Source organism: Rhamphochromis sp. 'chilingali' (genome assembly GCF_963969265.1).
Source record: "Rhamphochromis sp. 'chilingali' genome assembly, chromosome: 2".
NCBI classification, from domain to species: domain Eukaryota; kingdom Metazoa; phylum Chordata; class Actinopteri; order Cichliformes; family Cichlidae; genus Rhamphochromis; species Rhamphochromis sp. 'chilingali'.
In genome coordinates, this window is record NC_137930.1 from 48156161 (window position 1) to 48177378 (window position 21218).

The 21218-nt window shown below is 40.9% G+C and overlaps 2 protein-coding genes across 20 annotated transcripts in view; both read right to left on the reverse strand.

Annotated features, from left to right (window-relative positions):
* Positions 1–3666: 3666 nt before the first annotated feature.
* Positions 3667–6974, reverse strand: LOC308392482 (DNA polymerase III PolC-type-like). Its single transcript, XM_080875554.1, has 3 exons — positions 6703–6974; positions 6519–6570; positions 3667–4517 (listed from the first exon to the last, which is right to left on the reverse strand). Exons 2-3 carry the CDS (start codon positions 6568–6570, stop codon positions 3982–3984), a joined length of 588 nt encoding a protein of 195 aa, XP_080731680.1. The 5' UTR covers positions 6703–6974; the 3' UTR covers positions 3667–3981.
* A 4732-nt stretch (positions 6975–11706) lies between these two features.
* The window catches only part of LOC308392882 (unconventional myosin-IXAa-like), a 166286-nt gene continuing 156774 nt past the window's right edge, over positions 11707–21218 (reverse strand). For 13 of the 19 annotated variants that reach the window (XM_080876188.1, XM_080876179.1, XM_080876192.1 and 10 more), the window contains 9 exons: positions 20972–21033; positions 20330–20522; positions 19779–19907; positions 19560–19665; positions 19204–19335; positions 18806–18929; positions 15078–15286; positions 14663–14805; positions 11707–14330 (listed from right to left, as the gene is read on the reverse strand). In XM_080876188.1, coding sequence (XP_080732314.1) covers positions 13945–14330; positions 14663–14805; positions 15078–15286; positions 18806–18929; positions 19204–19335; positions 19560–19665; positions 19779–19907; positions 20330–20522; positions 20972–21033 — 1484 coding nt within the window. In that variant the 3' untranslated portion in view covers positions 11707–13944. The other 6 variants (XM_080876184.1, XM_080876183.1, XM_080876181.1 and 3 more) reach the window with 2 other exon arrangements.

The window sequence follows — 21218 nt, forward strand, 5'->3', positions numbered from 1 at the left end:
ATTATTATTATTATTATTATTATTATTATTATAACTTTAAACAGTTTTCTTCGGGCCAAGAACTGCGTGTGACGTCACACTGGCTACCTGCTGTGACCTATCAATGCGTTCTTCGGGGTGGGCGTGGCTTCTGACATGCGAGGCTATAAATAGCCAAGAGCAATGCCAGTAAAGCTCAGTTCACAAAGCATTTATGCATCAGAGCAGCGAGTGTAATTTAAGCGCATTTAGTTTACAAACAGCACACATGTCTAGCACAACTCCAACTACACATCAAATGAATCCCACTTCTCCAATTCAGAGTTTAAATAGTACAGACTTTAACATGAATACTCCACTCACTTACACCTCAGTGGAAACTTGGGAGTTACTCATCAACCACTTTTTTGGTACAATTGTACCACAGTGGCAATCTCTGGTACCGTTCAAACCAGAGTACTGTGACTTTCATCTGCTTTCCACTTTGTTAACAGACATGCTGAAGTTTTGTAAAATGTTAGTGAGATCAACTAGGGAACCCACAGAGAATGGAGATCCAACCTCCATGCAAACCTCTGAGGTCTGTCTTCAGTCCATGGGCACAGACTGCCCCGAGAAAACAGAGGATACAGGAGCAAAGGACAGCATCCTGAATGAAAGCTCTGTGGATGACCACGGTGATAATGAAAACTTAGAAACTCCAGGACTGGAGGCTGAAGCAGCCCTAGACTGCATATCTGTGGGTAATTCAAACACACAACTCGAAACAATAGACACAGCAAAGCCAAAAAAGAGCTGTATGAAGAAAAACTTCACAGCTGATACAAAAGACTTTGACAAAACAGAATCTTGTCTCCTGGAAAACAATGTGAAGCTAGAAGTACCTGAGTCTGACACTGAGTCTTTAACTTTTTCTAGTATCAGTCTGCTGTCTGATTCTCTAAGTGAAAGCTCTGTAGAAGACCAGGGATTGGAGGCTCAACCAGTTGTAGGCTGCATATCTGTAGACAACTCAAGCTACAGAGATGAAACAGAAAGTCGAGGACTGAAAGATGAGGCAACCCCCAGATTTCAGGGATTCCTCAGTGACAGTGAGTCTTTAACTTCTTGTCAGATCAGTCCACTATCTGATTCTCTGAGCGAGGAAAAGTTGTGTGTCAACAAAGTTATTCAGATGGTGGTTTCAAAGGCCATAGACAACGTCGCCTCTAAACACAAGCTCTTCACAGAGCGCCTCACTCCTGACTGCATTGGTGATCGCCTGCTTGAGAAAATGTGGCCAGAAATTAATGACAAACATTTGGATCTATCTCCAAAAAGCCTAAAAAATATCCACGAGGCCATTTTAAAGGATCTTTGCAAAACACACAAATGCAAGGAAAAATATTTGATTTTTAGTCTGAGGGAGCAGCTTGATAACATTACTGTTCCAATCTTCACCAAACACCTGCTGGGATTACCAAAAAGAGTACTCAGTGTATCTAAAAACTGGGACGAGTACTGGGAGCTTGTGGAAAAATTCACTAGAGATCTGGTAATACACAGCATGGCCGAACTAAATGAGACGACGACATGGCATTCAGGAACAACTGACTTCATTGTACAGAGGCTTAGCCAAAAGATCTGGAACAAAATTTTGTCCAAAAAATATAAAATCTCCCTAGAGAACATTGAAGAACTCAGCTTGACAGTATACAATGATCTCCATGAAAAGTGGCATTCTCCAGGACAGTTCATGAAGTTAAGCAACCCAACGGTTGACGAAATAATTGTCAACACTTTCAAAAAACATGCCAAGCTGAAGAGACAAAGTATCATCTCTAGGATTTTCTCATGTGCACACTAAATGAGTGCAAATGAGAAAAAGGTGTGCTATTTTAAGACAAGCACACGTGCTTGTCTTAAAATATTTATTTAAATTGGTCCATCTCATCTAAACTTAGTTTTAAAACCAAGTTTAGATGAGATGGACCAATTTTAATTGGCAAAAAAAAAAAAAAGAGTGGTTAAAATAACCACTCTTTTTCTCCTGCCTTCCTTCCCTGGAGGGGGGGGGGGGGTTGGTTTGGCACCGTTTCTTAACTTAAAATGTCCAATTACAACAGGACATTTTAAGTTAAGAAACAGTGCCACACCAAAATAAATAAAAAAAAAATAAAAAATAAAATGAAATTAAAATACATTTTGTGTTGTTTCATTTCATTTGCTGAAAATGGGATATCAGATTAGTTTAGTGTGTAAATAAAATACCTTCCATCTGGTGTTGTACCTCTCTCTGTCTTTCTGTAACGTAGATCACGAGCCAATATTTTCCCCATGACTCCACCAATCAGCTCGTGTCAATCTGGAGTTTACCTGCATACATCCTGTTCACTCTGTCAGAAGTTTGGCGCCTGCTAGTGATTTAGGAAACACCCCCAGATTGCCTGGTGATAGTCACAGTTTAGTGTGGGCAGTAGCCTGCTCAATACAGTGTATAATTACGTATATATCTATAACGACTCATTACGTTATAACTACATTAGTGTACTTTGTTTCCTTAGCTCAGGCCTGCTGGAGATTGCCTTTACTCTCAGAGGGACTTATCCGAATTAAAACAGGTCTCTTAACGTAGAGCATAGAATAGAACTTTATTAATCCCTTTGGGGAGGTCAATTTATTGTTTATTTTTGAGCATGTGGTTTCTTTGTCTGTTCTTCCCATCCTCACTCAACCTTAAAAAAGCAGTGCAGCTGCATGGCTGCAGATGTATGTATGTTCCCTATGTTTGCTAGTACCACTTAATTAAATAACCTGAGCTCTTTTTACGCCTCCACTTCACAGAATTCAATAATTAAATAACAACCCAAAAAGTTTCAGTTCTATTTATTGTTCATTCTTATGGCTTTGCACCTCTGACACACAAGGATAAATTCAGCAGCGTGTGAGAAAGAGGAGGAGAAAGTCGGAGCAGGGAGCACCAACCTAGAGATGAAGAAGAGAACAAGAGAGATCAGACATGATAGCCAAAAAAATATTGTGATAATAGCCTATTTCATTTAAAAAATCCGGGTGTGTTTTAGAATATCTTGAAATATACCTTCTCTGATTTCTAAAAAAATAAATAAAACGCGGCTTGATTTTTCAGGACTTTGCTCACCGTTAGTTAGAAAGGATCGCTCGCCTCTGTGCTTCTTCTTTGGTTGAGGTACCTTGGATTAGAAATCGCTGCTTCCACCTAGTGTATCCAGCCAAAAATGATCACAGCTACACGACATTTGTTGATCTCTTTCCAATGGTTTGCAATTTAATATACATTTAGGAAATACTGCCGGATAAGTATACCAGATATACTTAGTTGAGTTCTTTCCCCGCCACCACGCCACAAAATACAATAACGAAATAACAACAAAAAGACTTTAGTTCATATCAAAGTTATATTTATTTTATCTCTCTTAAGGCTTTCCAGGCTGTTCTCGCTCCTGTCGTTAGCTGATGTTTGTACGAGACTTTATTAGCGACAATGAAAACAAGGCAGCATTCAAAGCCTGTCTGTATTTCTTCACCTTGGGGTGCTTATGGATATATTATCGCTATTAACCTAAAAAAAAAAAAAAACGTTTAAAGGTGTCATTTCCTGCTCTTATAGAAACCTGGGATAAAACAGAATCAGTTGAACCTTAGAAACCACAGAGAGACACTTTGTAGTAGCAGATCTTTTATTAAGGCTGAGAAAGATGTGGGTAATGCTCTTTTTTTTAAAAAACAAAATATTTTGCAGACCCATTGCATTTTGGTCCACAGAGGCTACAAAAAGGCCTCAATGAGATCAAAGGGAAACAGAAAAGGAAGATTGCACTGCATGTGACACATTACATTACATTTAACAGTAAATAAGTTAAATCTTGATAACTTATGACCACACATACTCCATTTTATTTGTTCCTGTTTGTCCACTGACCTGAACATAACAGCAAATAAAAGGTCAGCTTTAACATTATTTATTTTATTTATTAAAATTATTTAATATTTTTGCTTTGTCCCGAAGGTACAATTGGAGACGCTAAATGTGGTAGGTCTCCAGGCCTTGTACAGCTCCTGCAGCATTTTGGCATCCTCCACAGCATTATGAGCGTCGTAGCTTTTTCCCAGGAAGAGCCGGACCATGGACTCCTGGGAGTAACTGCTCAGACGAAACAGGTCCTTGCTAAGCAAGAAGGTGTCCAGGAACCCAGACACCACCTGTTGGAACTGCTGCAGGAGGGAGCAATTCTGCAGCCACCTGGTGAGCACAGGTGCATCAAAGCGCTTTGCATTGTGGGCCACCAGCAGCACTGGACGGTGGAAGGAGCGCAGGAAGGCGATGAAATTAGTGAGAGCCTCCGCAAGAGGGATGGTGTCCACGGGAACCCCGTGGAGAAAGAGGCGGTTGTTGCTGACGGTGAAGCCCGTGACACGTTTTGCGCTCTCTGTGAGAGGCTGGCGGGGGAGGATGTAGACATTAAAGATCCTGTCTTCACAGATGGCGCCGAGCTGAATGATGTCACACACCGTGGTGTCTGAAAATAGAAGACGGGACAAAAGGAAAAACAGATAACCACAAGTTATAATAGAACAGTCTTTTTGCAGAAAGCAGTGCAACATGAACAGGATGATAGCTTCCCATTTAAAAGCAATAGTTTGTCAGGTTATAATGTTAATATTTCTATCCTTGTCAAGACTTAGATGAGAAATCTTACACCACTCTTAACATCTGTCACTCACATGGATACCTTGACAGAAATGCTGAAAACAGTACTGGTGGGCAGATCTATCGCAATATCGATACCAACACTGGTATTGGATCGATACTAACACAATCGTATGTAGTTAAAATCCCAACACTGTTGTGTTGGTGTTCATTAAAATGTACTCAGGAATAAGCAAATTTATGATAATTCAGCTAATAAATCATGACACACAGCTCTGACCTACATAAGCTCCCCTTATAAGTTAAAGGTATCGGTATCGGCAATACTGCTCTTAATCCACTTGGTATTGGATCGATACCAAAATTTACAGTATCGCACAGCACTAGAAAACAGACAGTCTTGAGGATGCTACAGAGCATGCAAGTTTTTGTGTGGTTAGTTTTCAAACAAATGGGAGAGGTGCCTAGACATACATTTGTGCAGGAGTTGGGGCTCGAACATTCTCTTTGTTGTGCTGGATGATAGTTTCTGCACCTTTCAGGATGTTACGCCTGATAGGGATAACCCTTCTTTCTATTTTGTGAACTGAACAGTTTTTCCTTCACATTTCAGGGCTGCTTCCAGATTGAAATGACTGAGTGTGAATCAGAAGATGATGGAAAACAGCTTATTGTATTTTCTGGATGCAAGTCCACTGGAGAATTACGCAACATTAAAAAATGGCCGGTAGATGTATTAAACATAAATAAATAGACAAAAACACATAATGTTTGTTATCAGGAAGTGATAACAGATAATCACTCCCTATTTGTAGATTACAGTGAAAATGAAAATATCATCAGCTGCTGTTGTTAATCTTCAGCTCTCTGCGTGCTGTTCTTTTTGTCCTGCAGGTAGGGCTGTTTGCTGATCCCGCTTATACTGACGTCAGTAACACGCCTCTCTTTAATGGACTCCTGCCAAGACGTGTGACACCAACATGCCTGGCCTATGAGGCCATTCTCACACCCACGCTAGCTCAAATCACAGAAACGAAATCAGCATCTGGTTTCATCTATGGCGTGTCTTATGTCCCAACGATGACAGGAAATATAATTTTGACTGACTTCCTAACTGAACAGTGCTGTGGTTTCCACTGAGTAATCTGCTGAACTCTTTCTCAAATTAACTGCAGCCATGCAGTCCTGAAACACGAGTGTGTATTTAATGTTAAATGTACTGTTCATATAATGCAGAACATGTATGATACTAGCACGTGGGCACAGCCGTGGTTTCTGTGCTTTTTGTTTGTTTGTTTTTTGTTTAAAGCTGCCTGACACTTTTTATAATCCCTCAAAGAGAGCTTGAGGAAACGGAAGGCTGACAAGTGTAAGATTAGATTAGACAGCAGTAAAAAACTACCACCCTCCTTATCGCGTAGAGTAAGGGCTTTACATGATGTGCACACGCGTGTGTGTTGGCAGGTAAAGCCTTCAGATTGGATTGGAAAGACATGATGGATAATATCAGTACATTTTTTTATGTGTGAACAACACAAGGTAATGTAGGGGATCACTGATCTAGGAAGTTTGTCCCATAAAATATATATTTATTTATTTTTTAAAACAAAAAAAACTAAGTGCAGCAGCGGCCGTCTATCAAGTAAATAAAGTGATGTTTTGGTGCTTAAAGCGTGTTGTAATTCTGTTTTGGTAAATTGGTGAATGCAGTATTAGGCAAGGCACAGAGTTGCAACTGCATGTAACTACTGCTTTCATTTCATTGACATCCAGTGATGCTGAGGTTTAAGTTACTCCAAAAAAGCTCTATCTAAAATAACATAAAATAAAACAAAATACAACAAGAAACGTTATATTATTAGATTAGTACCTAATCCAGTGGTTTCCAGGTCAAAGAAAACAACAGTTCTGTCTTGAGCCATCTGCAGATGAAAAATTAAAACAAAACAACAACAAACAACAACAGTCAGTGTTTAAACGGAACCTTTTTAAAGTTAATTTTGCCTCCTCAGTCACAGCTGTAGTCAGTCACTGAGAGCGTGTATTGAACTCACCGTGCAGCCTGCAGGTTGCTAAGTCTGCTGAGCCTTGTGACAGATGTGAAGTCAGCTGGAGAGAATAAATGTACTTATGCGGACTCCTCAGGGAGGGCCCAGCAGGTGAACCCCCGCCACGACATTTCACAACTTAAAACTGCGCCCTGCTTTCATTTTAGTGGAAGAGAAACTCTTTTTTTCTTCCTTCTAACCAGTCTCCTTCCTGCTCGTTCGGCCCGCTCTGAACGTCCGTGAATGTGCCAGCGGTAGAAACACACTCACACGCACGTTTCTCGGTAAACGTGGAAACTTCTCTGCTGTTCGTTCACTTTCATTTTTGAGCCGCTAGATGACACACGGTTTTTGTTCTACGGCAAACCGTAGATTTGAATAGCCTATGTTATATAAATGAATAAATAATAATACAGTGACTGTATGACACAAAATACAAATATAAAGAAATTCATATTTTTAAAAAGTTACACTATTAAGCGAAACTTTAAAAAGTAGAGTGTGACCGTAATGATTTTGAAGTAATTTGAAATAAAAAGTTTTTAAAAAGCTGTTAAAGACGGTAAAAAACAACCCCCCCCCCCCCCCCCCCCAAAAAAAGCAAAACAACATCAACAAAAAACGTATTCTACAGTATTATAAATATTCTGCGAAGTATTTTATTTTATTTTATCTTGCGCTCGTTTGCTGCCACCTTCTACCAACCAGGGATGCTCATGATTGATCATTTTCCTATAGTCCAGTATAAACGTTTTCACAGCCCCTCTGCTGTTCTGTGAAAGTTTGTAGACACCTTCAGAAACAGTAACTTGATGTAATTATTTACTGTGTGACTTTATCACACAGTAGTGAGGAAATTGTGGTCCGCTCTCACAGCGGTTAGTCTGTTTCGGTTCACTGAGCTTTATGGTGTTTCATTCATACACAGCATTCCAGTCAAGCTGAGATCTGGACTTTGACTGGATCATTGCAGCACCTTGATCCATTCATTTTCAGACATTGTAGATTTGCTGCTGCACTTGGGGCCATTGTCCTGTTGCACAACCCAGTTTTCTCCAAGCATTAACCGTTGGACACACTTGACTCACACGTTAGAGAACTTTGGTATTCTTCGGTTTGCCAAGTTGCACCTGAGCAAACCACAAGAGTTGTTGAACCAATGTCCTTTGGATAGACGAGAGCGAAGCGGAGACGTTTGGCCAAAATGCACAGATCTACATTTAGAGAAAATTAAATGCAGCATAACAAACACTTCTTATCAACTGTCAGGCACCGTGGCGGGGGGATGGTGATTTGGGCTGGGGACCTTGAAGTGACTGACCAAAACCTCCTCAGGCTGTACTGCCATGTCTTTTGTTTGTTTTGTTTTTTTAGAAATCAGACCTTGGGTTGAAATTACTGGGACATTCTGTTGACTATTTTTCAGCTGTGAATAATCTTTCTCACTGGACCATAGATGTATAACCTTTGCAGGTTGATGTGCAGCAGCTCATTGCTTCTCTAAGACCATTGTCGATGCCTTTCCTTCTTCACATTGTGTTAACAAACACCTGAGTGCTCCAGACCTGCAAACAGACAAAACTTCTGCTTTTATAGAGGAGGTGACATTTTCTGCTACTTACTCTCTTTATTCCTATGGAAGTGCAAAGGGTGCACTTAGTTTTTCACACTGTGGTTGTGAAAGTATCATGCATTCACTTAAAATAAGGCTGGTTTTTGTTTCTTTTTTATGTACTCGGATAATTATATGAGTAATTCAGTGGTACGTGGCTTTAACGCATTATGTTATTTTAGATAAAATTTGGAGAAAAAAATCCCTTCACTATTAGGCTATAACGTAAAAATCAATATATTGTATTCAGACCTTTTCTATCTGAACCTGAGCTTAAAAAAAACATACCACACATCACTCAAAACACATCAGCATGAAGACGATCACAGAGGTGAGAAGGTGTGGTGCCAACACAAAAAGCTTATGTAACTGTTTCTGATTGCAGTTTCCCCTGTTTCCTCTGGAGCAAATCTTATTGGATAACTGTTGTAGAAAAGAAATACTCTGTGTTAATAAATTCTAATTTTTCTTTTATTCATCTGGTTTACCCTCTCGCACCCTCCATGTCTTTCTCTGCACTGATGGTGGCACTAGAGCAGTGTTTCCCAACCTTTTGGAGCCACAGCACATATTTCACATCAGAAAAATCACACCAAACAAAAATGCCACAAAAGCATATTGATAGTTTTTGTTTTGAATTGGCTCGGTTTGTCCCGAGTATGCCCTTCTCGCTTTCTTCTGACCACTACTCATGCTAGATAATCCTCCACGGCACACCTATGTGTGGTTGGGAAAACACTGCACTACACTACAGCCCAATGACGCGTCACCAAGGGCGTAGATTTGGCATGGACGGAAGGGACATGTCCCCACCAATCGCTGAACCAGATTATTGAATTGTCCCCACCAATAATTTGATCTATTCGAGTAAAGAAAATCAAACCCGATAGAAAGAAAACAAAAACGATCTGTCAACGTCTCATTCACCCAGCGGTGCAGAAAGAGTTAAATTACGTCCTCTACTGGAGTCCTACCTCATGTGACAAATATGGCCAATGTGATTGGCTGTGCATTTCATGGAGCTCTGTTTAGTTTTAGCAGCGGCAAACCTGCGCTGCGAGGAGGATGGCAGCAAAAAGGAAGAACCCGGATATAAGTATTTTTCAAAGAAACCTGTAAGTCACTTAAAGCCAAATTAACTCATAAAATGTGTCCGTCATAATAACATTACAGGTTATGCTAGGCTTTGGCCCACATCAGTCTAAAATTGTATGTAACCACGAATAATGTGTTTTGGAAACTAACTGCACAACATGCAGCACTATTAGTTCTCTCAGTCTCAGAGCAGCATTTCTAATTTTGACTGAAACTGTCAGAGAAAACGGCAGCTTTGAGCAAGTCAGGATATTAGTTTACAGAGGCTGTTAAAATTATATGTCTAACGTTAAAATGTTGGTGACACAATAATTTCATCCTAATGGTACTGACATATTCATAGGGTTAATTTTTGAGACAAAATGTCATGAGGTAGTCATGATTTTGCAAATATCCACCTTGTATTGCAGTTTGCACAAATTGTTTTAAAAATGCACTCACCCTGCAAACATTACTGATGAGTCAAGATCTGCACAAATTGACAGAAACACTGAAGCAGCTCCACATTTTATTGTCATGTATGTCCTATTTGTCAGGTGACAGAAGAACCAACACAAAGCTCAGAGAGCAATGGTGATGCAAGATCACAGGTGAAATTGGATCATGAGGCACATATGTGACTGCATGTATGTGGAATGTCTCACTGTTATTCATCAGGTGACAGAGGCAGCTCTGCCATGTTGTAGCTCAGACAGAGGTGAAGAGGCGAGGTCACAGGTGACTGACTGATGATTTGGTGCTATAGATTAACTAGTATTTATTATCATGACAATAATTGTTAGGCTGCTGATGTAAATTGATTCACTAGTGTATATTTGACAAAGAATCTGAATTGACATGTCTCACTTTTTATATGGCACGAATCAATGTGTTATTTTATCAGGTAGCAATATGTCCTAGTGCAGTCAGAGGGGAAGAGCCAGGGCCAAAGGTGAGGCACATCAAGCATAGAATAATAATTGTAATCTGAGGATAAAACGCAGGTACTGAGGCTGAAAGAAGCTTCAGTGCTCTCAGAAGACTAAAAAGATGGCTAAGGTCAACAATGACTCAAATGAGATTAAACAATGCTGCTGTATGTCCACCAGGAGAGACTGGACAGTATAGATGTAAAACAAATATGCCAGCAGTTTATCTCAGTTAACGAGAGGAGCAGGCATGTGTTTGGCTCCTTCACATAGTGGACATCGAGTTGTTGTGTGGGACACCAGTAGTCCATGTCTGTCGCTGTAACAGTAGTTCATGTTTAGAACAGAAAATCTCAGCTCACTGATTTGATCGGGGCAATTGTGCCTAAACTGTTGCATAATTTTGCTGAGAGATCTGTTACTTTGTGGTAATCTTAGATGAGTAGTTTTATGGACAAAAACCAGCAGGTCATTCAGTGTTCCCTTAGTGCCAAAGTATAACAGATGTTGGTGTACTGTAACTGAAGTAATGATGTTAAGTCCTTAAAGTCATATTCTTTTATTGTCATGACTGTATTTGAAGCTATTTTTATTTTTGTATGATACCTGATTTATATGGATTATGGCTGAAGTACACTAAAGCCTAAAATACTTAGTCATTTGTTTAATAGTAATTTAACATTATATAATTCACATATAAAACTATGAATTGTGATTTTAAATGGTTTAAAAGCACGTAGAATAGTATATGTAGGCAAGTATATTTCTCCTCTTTTTATTAAGAAGCAAAACAAAAAGAAAAAGAAAAAGAAACAGGGCAGAGTTCAGTGGTTGAATCATCCGTCCCCACCAATGCCAAAACCAAATCTACGCCCTTGCGCGTCACAGAACATAAATGACAATTCATAAATATCTGGAGTAGATGAAAGCCCTCTAGCTCAATGAATTAATATGCTTCCTTAACAACAAATGTTTATTTTAAAGATTTATACGTTCCTCTTAGGTTCTCAAACTGTGGGACAGTTCCCACTAGTGGTGGGTGGTGGTACTGCAGGTGGGCTCTGCACAAGCGAAGACGTCTCTTGTGATTTTATTTCAGGTTGGATCTTTGTTGGTGTTGACCGAGTGAATGATTGTGTGAGCTTCTTTTGGTTCGTGAAGTCAGGTTCAAAAGATGACTCAACTCACTCGTGCTTGGCTGCAATTTTGCTTTTTTAATAAGCAGATGGATTTTCCCTCAGTCTTTTTTTTCTTCTTACAACCATAGACATGTTTATATCATTAAAAAAAAGAGGAAATGTAACACAAATCGCACCTTATACATACATACTGTGATAACTGTGTCCAGAGTGGCGCAGACAGACACAAGGCTCTTTTTTTGTTTTGTTTTTTTGCTTTTTGCTTTATAGCACAAAAAATGAGTGACTGAGTATGGCCTGCTAAAATGTCGCCATGAGTAATAGTAGATAATGAACCGTACACAGGATAATATATCCTTTTATAACACCTTTTTATAACAGATTCTTTTTAAATCAATGTACATCCCAAAAGCATGATCATAAATAGCACATACACTGTGTATAAAAGAGGAACAAAACCAAAAAACAACCAAAGAAAGCAGAGCATGCCTTCCAGTGATAGGTACATTCACTTTTTCCTTTTTTTTCTTCTTTTTTCTCCACATGGACAGCTTAGACATACACAACAAACATCATCCCATCAAATATCAGCTAAAAGACATTTGACCAGAATCAGCCATGCCCTTTCAGCTCAACTCCGAAAACAGGTTTTTTTTAATGTCTAAATGGTTCAAAGTGATACTAAAAAAAACCAAAAAACACACACTAAATCATCACTGAGACTTCCAGCTTTTAAAGTTCCTCCAGAGACGCGGCAAGCAAAGAGAGATCGCAGCTTTATCACGGAGACATGATCGCTGTTTAGCTACTGAGAAGAATCTCAACATCACACGGATACTGTTTGGATACTTTATGGACAGAGACAGGAAAGAGAGGAAGAATATGCAGAAACACACGGACGGTTTGAGTTAGTTGCTACTAGTTTTTTTTTGTTGACAGGTTAACAGGCAGATTAAATGCTACTTATCACAGCCAGAGCCGGGAGAGAAGAGGAGCTACTGTACTGGTGAAGAAGAAGAACAGGCATGGCTCAGAGGACATCGCGGACGGTTTGAGTGCATGATGAGTGCAAGTGTTTCCCCACAGGTGCAGTAAAGCTCAGACTAACCCTTGTAAGCTCACATCAGTTAGTTTTAGTGTCACACGACGGATGTAGAGCTGCTTCTTCTTTTCAGTCCTTCCATTAAGCATATTTACGGAGGAGAGGCTAAACATGCACAAAGTGGGAGCTGATAAAAATGGAAGGGATCATTCACTCGTTCACTCACTCCAACAAATAATAAAGATCGGAAAGAAAAAACAAAACGATGGCTTTCATCTGAACAAAAACTATTGACAGCAATACCAACATGTACACTATAATACAGCAATAATATATATTAAAAGAGAAAAAATTCAAGTTCTGACGCAGTAACACTGATGTTTCTGAAATGTGGGGGTGGGGGGTAATAAAAGGCTGCGGGCAAAGAAAGACAGAACAAAACACGTATGGCTGACTGACATCTCATACTGCAGGTCAAGTTCGCGTGACACCCGACGCTCTGCGCTACAACCGCAGGTTGGTGGCTTTTTTTTCTTTCATTTTTTTTTCCAAATTCTTTTACGACTCAAGAGTGCAACCAAAGTGCTCTCTGTTCATTGTGTAATATTAAAAAAGAGAGAAGCCAGCAGTAAACAGAGGAGAACCGACACAGAAACAAAAGTGGAACCTGAATTTCAGATACTTATATTTGCAAAACAGGCCGTAGAGACTGATCACCGATGAGCAACCCAGCAACCCAGCAGCAGCACTGGACTGTCTCTTTATGTACACCTTTTTTCCTCCTCTTTAATATAATAATAACAATAATAATAATAATTAACATACAGCTGTAAGAGACAGTTCCTTCAAACTGAAGAAAAATTGTGATGGAGAAGCATGCAGCCTCTTGGCTGGTGTGTCCTGTGTAAACGAGAAAAGCAGACTTAGCTTGGTGCTGGTTACAGACAAGTTGGTTGTCCGCCAGTTCGGTCAGTATGGCTACATTTCTTTTGGGGGGCTTTCACCATCTGCCCGCATGCTAAAAAATAAAGACGAGGCTCTGAAAGGTTTGGCTTTGCAGGTGTGGGTGTGGTGTCCTGTGTCTCGCCACCCGTCCTTCCGTTCCTCTTCCCCCACCCCTCCCTCTCCTCTGACTGACCCCTGGGGCTCCAGCAGGGGTCAAACGATTCAGATCAGAGGATCAGCGAACACAGTTAAACTTGTCTTTTTGCTTCTTTCCAGATTTCACATTAGTCGTCAGTCATCCTTCAGTGACCAGCTGCTGTTTTTGTCCCTCTCTGTCAGAATCGCCTTCCTGCTTTGACTGGACCAAGGGAGGAGGTAAGGCTGGGCACCAAGGAGGGGCAACAGGCGACTCTTGGCGTAAACCTTGCCCCATGACCAGCCTCATTCTGCCCTAAACTCGTCTTCCTCCCGTTCTCACTCAGCCTCCCGCGAATGGTCGTTTCGGGGTCAAACCATGAACTCGTTGTTGCCGTACAGAACCAGCTGCTGCGGCCCTGAGCCGAAGTCCGACTCCCTCCGATGGCTTCCCGAGGGCTCCCGTGGCGAGCTGCGGCTCAGCCTGAGCCTGTGCCGCGTTTTCCCGGTACTTTGGCCCCCCTCTGCCTCAGCCAAAGGGGTCCCCAGGCTGCAGGAGGTGAGTAAGGGCCCGGAGGAGGAGGAACGGAACCTGTAGTGAGGGGAAGGAGAACCAGACGCGTTGGAGGAGAGAGAGGAGGAAGGGTGATAGGAGGAGACGGTGGAAGTGGAGTCTGCTGAATCCTGGGAGTCGGGCTGGCGTCGCAGAGCTCGCCTGCTCTTCGCCTCTGACTTTCTGGATCGGATTGTGCCGCGATCTGTGAAGAAGAACACACAAAGATGGCAGTGATAAGAGAGAGTTATTATTATTTATTACACAAAAAGCAACTAATTGAATTACAAAATTAGGAAAATTTACTTTCATGTAGACAATTTCACATGGTTATCCTTTATTAGACATAAATAGAATATGATTAGCTGACTTTACCTGGAGCCATTAAGCCATTACCTTAAACGAATATAAGGATGATGAAGGTTGAGTGAGAGTGTGAGTTGGCAGCATTTATATAGGATCTTTGGATTACATCGTTACCTGCAGTTAGTCACAGTAAGCAGGGACTGAAACATGAACACAAACACTGACACGCACCAGAGGGGTCAGAGGTGGCTCCCTCCGTATCCATGGTGATATTCTCTGAGCTGTCTGCTGTACCGATGGAGGCTTCAGATTCAGGAGTTTCATCATCGGATGCTCGCGGCTCCAGGATCAACATTTCATAGGTCAGCTCCTCCCTGTTGACAGACACATTAAAGGTCATATTTTAAGTTTTGGGATATTTATTACTGTATGCAACTGACCCAAAGCCATCCACATAGAAGCACACGGCAGCTACAAGACAGAACAAAAATAAATTTTATGTTTGCTCTGAGTTTCCAGGTGACATTAGTTACATTAGTTTTTAGGTGGTTTTAAAGCCTGCACTGTTGTCTGACTTTAAATATGTAACATGTGTAACAGGAATGCACAACTTAAATGTAACAGTATGACCACAGAAACGGCATACTTTTCTTTCTGCAGACTCTCAATCTGCTCTGCGAGGATTCGCTCCTCCTGCTGCATCGCCAGCTCCTGCTGGTCATTGAGCACGGCCTCTGCTGCGTCCTCCACTCCTCCTCCTCCTACGGCAGTTTCTCCATCAACCCCAGAGGGCGCTCTGGGGCTGAGAGGAGGTGAGGTCGTGTGGGTGGTGCTTTGCCAAACACGGCTTTTGCTCTGCAAGTACACACACACACACACACACACTTATAGAGACAGTGTGTTAGCGGAAGTCCAAAGTGACCAGAATGTTCAGGGAGAGACAGTGATGAAGCACACAAAGCTAAGCTGCTACAGGTGTAGGTGGATGCTCTGACCACATACTGACTAGATAGACTGAGCACAGTTCACCACATCACTGCTAAAAAGAAAGACTATGAGGTCAGGTGATAATCACTACGAACAGTTACACACAATCACTTCATACACACACACACACAGGTTGGCATTACCTTAACTTTAGCTGTGTTAGGCTGTACATTGTAAAACAGAAACAGAAAGCAAAGAGCGATCAGTGGGGCTACAGTTAGTGAGCTGCCTTTTTTGAGAGAAGCATAAACATTCAGCAGTGATTAAAGAACAGTGACGGCAGCCGTGAAGCTGTAGAAATGCACACTACTGCTTATGATGCAGCTCTGCTAACCTGAAATAGTTGATGTTATTAAGTTAGCCTCAATGCTTTCGTAGCCGAAAGCATATGCTTTCTATTTTCAGGGTTTATTTATAGTGCAGTTTGTTTTTGGAAATGTTAAACGTCAAGTGTGAACACGGCACAAAGTCTTTTAATGTGAGAAGATGTCTCCTATGGAACATCTGGATGTAGCTGATATATATATATATATATATATATATATATATATATATATATATATATATATATATATATATATATATATATATATATATATATATATATATATATATATATATATATATGCTTACTATGTACTAGTCAAGATAATGGCTTACTTTGCCTCCCTCCAGACTTCACAGAACATCACTATTTATGTTTATATTAATAATTAAATCTACACAAACAAAGCTACAGTACATTATCTGAGAAACAATGTAGTGTATAAATACAGTTTATACAAACAACAATGCTTGGAGAGGCTACACTGCACATAAACACTGTTTTGTGTTTAAAATGCTGTGGCTTATTTAACTTAAAGGTCAGTTGTTCAACTTTTGCTTGACTGTAAAGTCAACTTTAGACTGTAGCAGCCATTGATTTAAAGCGTCAATTTGAACATTTCGTCTGCTGTTGTCGAGGCTTTTTGAAACCAGAGACAGAGAAACTACGGACACCGTATCCTCATGTAGCTGTGGACTGCTGTGAACATAAAGCAGCCATTAGCTAAAGCACAAGCTGCTTTGCCGTCTCTTGTAGTCTAAGATGAACACCAGGCTTTATGAAGGGTATGAAGAAAATGTTTACTGAGGTCATAAATGACTGTAGCAAAAAGGTCGTTTTTCCCCATTGACTTCTACAGTCTGATTTCTTATGGCAACCAGACGAGCTGCCCCCTGCTGGCCAATAAAAAAAAATCCTGATTTAAAATAGTTCATCAATGGCTACATCCATCTCTTTTATACAGTTTTATGATGTTGAAGTCGGCCTCTTTTGATATACTGCTAATGATGACGACAAACCAGTATATTTAAAAAGAATTGAAGCAATAACTTATAGCTAATATTAAACGTAATAATACTTAATATTAATACAATAAATAAACGAGCTAATGTTTTTATTTGAGTACAGTTGTGCTTACAGACCCTCTCCACCTTCCTATACTTCTGATTATCATCAATATAATCAATAATCAGTTGCTAAACAGAAGACATACATTACATACATTATTTCAAATTACAACTGAAACTGTGAGAAAATGATTACCAGCAATGTTAATTATTTAATACAAACACCCGACCTGGCTGCCAGAGGCCACGTTGCTATAATAAACGATATAACAATGCCAGCTGAAAGACTTCTGGTGTTGTATGATTTGCTGCGCTGCATGTTAGCCAACCCACTGATAACAAAACAGCAACACAAACAAAGAGTCAGACACCTGACATAGAAGTAGCTTACAGGTATATGAGATGAGTGGTGTTACAGACGGCATGAGTGGACGGAATTAAGAGACTGATGGACAGGACAGGACTGGTGGTGGGCGGGTACATGTTGTGGGAGGGGCATACATACCGGGGTGGTAGTGCGGGTAATGCTCATAAACCTAACGGCAATTAGTACGGGTTTCTGGAAGGAGGGTGTGGGGGAGGAAAGGAGGAAGGACAGGTTAGGATTAAGGAGCGGTGAAGGTTATCATTTTAGTATGGATCTGGTTATTTTACAGGTCAAAAGAGGTTTCCAGATTAAAATGAGCTACAGTTGGTTAGAAAGAGAAAGATCTGAAGAAATCTTCCCAACCAGAAAATACCCAGTGTAAAAAGACGCCGAGGGAGGAATTGATAGGCAACTGAACAATGCTGAGGTTCGATTAAAAAGTTAATTAACAGGAAATTCCTAAGTGGGCAAACGTGAATTCATGATTCATACTAGGCTGAATGCAAGTCTTTGTAACAGCCTCAAAAGACGACTTTTCACCTTTCACTTTTCAACAAAGATAAAACTCAGACATTTCTGTTTCTCTCACCAGTTAATGTGTCTTTGCTTTTGTTTTTTGTCCTTGGTGCATTGCAGTTTTATGACAGCAAAAACTATGTAAGAGCCCAACAAGGGTCTGCTGTGGGAAGTTGGGAACTAGGGTCTACTGTGACTGGCTGACCAGATCTGGCCCAGAAAACAACAACCATGGACGTGTGGCACTTTACACATGCTCTACCTATAAGAACAAATCCAGGCGAGATAGCTCTGAACCTGCAAATCATTAAAAAACACTCTTATTTGGAAAGTGTGGATCCATGTGGATGCTGGAGGAATTTGGTTGTCCTGTGAAGCACAAGTTAGCTCATCTTCCCGAATAATGCTTTCCAGAAAGACAGATTACACAGCAGGATGCTCCTTAGGGAGTACAATAATTGCATTCCTGGGTGAAATCATGTAATAGAAGGTATACTGTATAATGTTACATACTGTATTTAGGCATGAGCTGCTTCCTGCTGAAATTTTCAATTTCTCCAATTTTGAATCTTTTGTAGCTTTTTTTGCCTAAATGAACCTCTTATCTCAGTTTCTTGCCGATTACTTGCATGAATAGTGGCTGCATCATCACCATTTACTAAAACTACGCAGTTGGAAAGTACGTCAGTCCACTAGGGTGCTTTTGAGAACTTTACACTTTTCTTTTGAGGTTATTGTTTCCCTGGTATAAATGATCTTATGTGTCCCAAAGAGACCTTTGACGTAAAGAATTAAACTCCTGTGAGGTATTATTACAGCAGAATAATTCACAAATGAATGATTCAAACAAGTGTCCATCCCCTTCAAATGCTTTTTTTGGGTCACCTTTTTGCATGTGTAAGAAAAACACAGCAAAAAGTGTTGATGACACATGTAAAGAAACACACAGGAATGAACTCCTGCCATGGCGACAACCATGCCAGCTGCTCGTGGAGCTGAAAACGGATCCATTTTGATGAGGAGTGAGAGGAAGGAGTAAATAAAAAATAAAAAACTTTCGCTCAATGACAACCTCAGCCTCTATGCTAACACCTACTGCACTTTGATCTTACCATGGACCTCCTGATGTGGGTCAGCCTGCTCTTGGCTTTGTTCTCTGCAAACTCCAGACTGCTGATGTCCTTCAGACGAGCCTTGTACTTGCTCATCTGCTCGTTGATGATCAGCTCCACACACCTGCGGACCAGAGAGCCATTTAAATTGGAAGCAAACAGAGCAGAGATGCTCTGGTACCCTATGATAGGCTTGGACACACTTGGATAAGGAGATGTTTGTTTTTCTTGAAAACCCCCTTTTCAAAATGTAAGAGGCTGAAGTTTTTTTTGTTGACATCAGCCCAAAGATGCAGTTACATTTAGATGTTATTAAGCTGTAATTACAGCAGTATACCAGGTTTCTGGCATTTAATGAATAATGACTGTAAAATTGCAGGGTCAGTTTGTGAACATACGCTGTGGTCTTGCTGATGTCTTGGACGCTCTGCAGTGGGTCAATGCTGTCGGGGCAGCGAAGGATGCAGGGAGCAAACACGATGGCGAGGGCGTTGGCTGACATCCTGTTTGTCTCCTCCTGCAGGGCAATCCTGTAACAGCATAATACTTTTAATCCTGATGTGCAATTCCCACTGAACACAGCTCTAATCCAGTGTGTCTGACGACTAGTGAAAATAATAATATATATAATAGGCCCTGAAACCTCTGCAGCTTCGACCTGATGCTCAAAAACATGATTCAGATCTTATTATAAAACCCTTTTTTCCAGGCACAAGCTGTTTGCCTGGTCATATTGATTCAAGTCATCACTCACCTGACCAGATGGAAGATGAGGCGCTCCAGTGTGCTGAGGTGTGTCCTGCTGAGCTGGTCGATCACAGAATACACTCCGTTGATCACCTCCCGCTTGTCTGGCTGACCTGAAAAGGCAGAAAAACACCACAGAGTTCAGGCAAACGCATTTTTTCAAGCTAACTCGGTCCTGGGCTGAAAACCAGCAAACAGACGGTAAAGAGCATAAGCATGAGTTTACCCATGGCTCTCAGGAACTCCTCGTAGAGTTCAAAGGTCATGAGAGGGCTTGGCAGGTCACGGAGCCACTGTTTGAGCACACTGGCAATAACGTGGATATTGTAGTCATCCAGATTCACGCTGCTGACATCTGAAAGAGCATGATTTCAGACAAGTTAACATGGTTTCTCTTTGATCTTTGGTCCAAATGATGCAGTAGTTCATACATGTAGTTTAAAAATCATTTAATAAACGGCCACGAAAACTGGCAGGATTCAAGTTTATTTTAGCTTTTAGTCCTCATTAAAAATTCATTTTTTTCCATAACAGTGCCATCTGTCTCAGCTGTACTTTGTAATTAGTGATAATTAGTCACCAACTAAACCACATTTTTATGACAGTACACATTTTCACCCATAAAACCAGCTCATTAGGATGGCGACACGTACTTTTTAGGATCTTTATTTTCTCAATTTGACTTTCAGACTTGTTTCACACTTTTAAACGCCCCGGCAGGAATCCTGTAATATGTATTTGGAATGTGTGTCTCATTGATCTGTGAGTCAGCCTCACCCGTGTCCAGCCCCTGTCGGAGTTCTTTGATCTTATTGGTGGAGCCCGACTTCCTGTAGATGCCCTCTGTGTAGAGGCCGTGCATCTCGATGTAGTTGATGAGCTTCTCCACCAGCTGGGGTACGGTGCGCTCCTCGCTGGTCAGACGCGACAACTCCACGCTGAACTGCCGTGACGACAGCTCCGGGTCGTACTTGTTTGCAAACGTAAATAATGCTGCACATTAAACTGAACCACTGGCAGGCTGCACAGACCAGTGACCGTTACAGCTCGATGATGAAGGATGACGTAAACGTAAACTCCCATCTGCATTATACAGTAATATCTACCTAAAGCTGGTAAACATCTGTGTGTACTGATGACGCACGGGACTTTTTATTTATTATGACTTCCTTTCTTTCAGGGCTAAAATTCTTTCAGTAGGATTAATGGAGAAAAACTTGATACAAACTCCTTTAGTCATACTGTAACACATTCAGACGACATCAAACCACAAAATAAACCAAAAGGGCAAAAGGTGATTATTTTAGCTAATGATTATACTGCGCTGTGATTTCGATTGTTGGCTACATATTTTGAACGGCGGAGAGAACCCGTGTCATCTTAAAACAAGTGTCACATAAAAAAAGGAACTCCACCTACCTTCTTGCTGCACTTCGTGGTCATTTTGGAACAGCACTTCCTGTGGCAGGCGTAGCGACACACTGTAGACAAAACAAACGACAATCAGACGGGAGGCATTTCTACAAACTCCTCACAGTCACGACAGCGGCAGTCGGTGCTGTAGACATTTACCACCTCAAAGGCTAGGGCAAGCGTGGAGGCGGCAGAGAGCCGGGATGGGATGTCTGCTCTCAGAGAGTGCAGATGGAGCTCTGTAACTAGATCG

Excerpts from the sequence above, each read along its gene's own strand:
- LOC308392482 (XM_080875554.1), bottom strand. The coding sequence starts at position 6,570 with ATGGCTCAAGACAGAACTGTTGTTTTCTTTGACCTGGAAACCACTGGA. Across the intron at positions 4,518-6,518 it reads CCTGGAAACCACTGGATTAG|ACACCACGGTGTGTGACATC; the intron begins GTACTAATCTAA and ends TTCTATTTTCAG.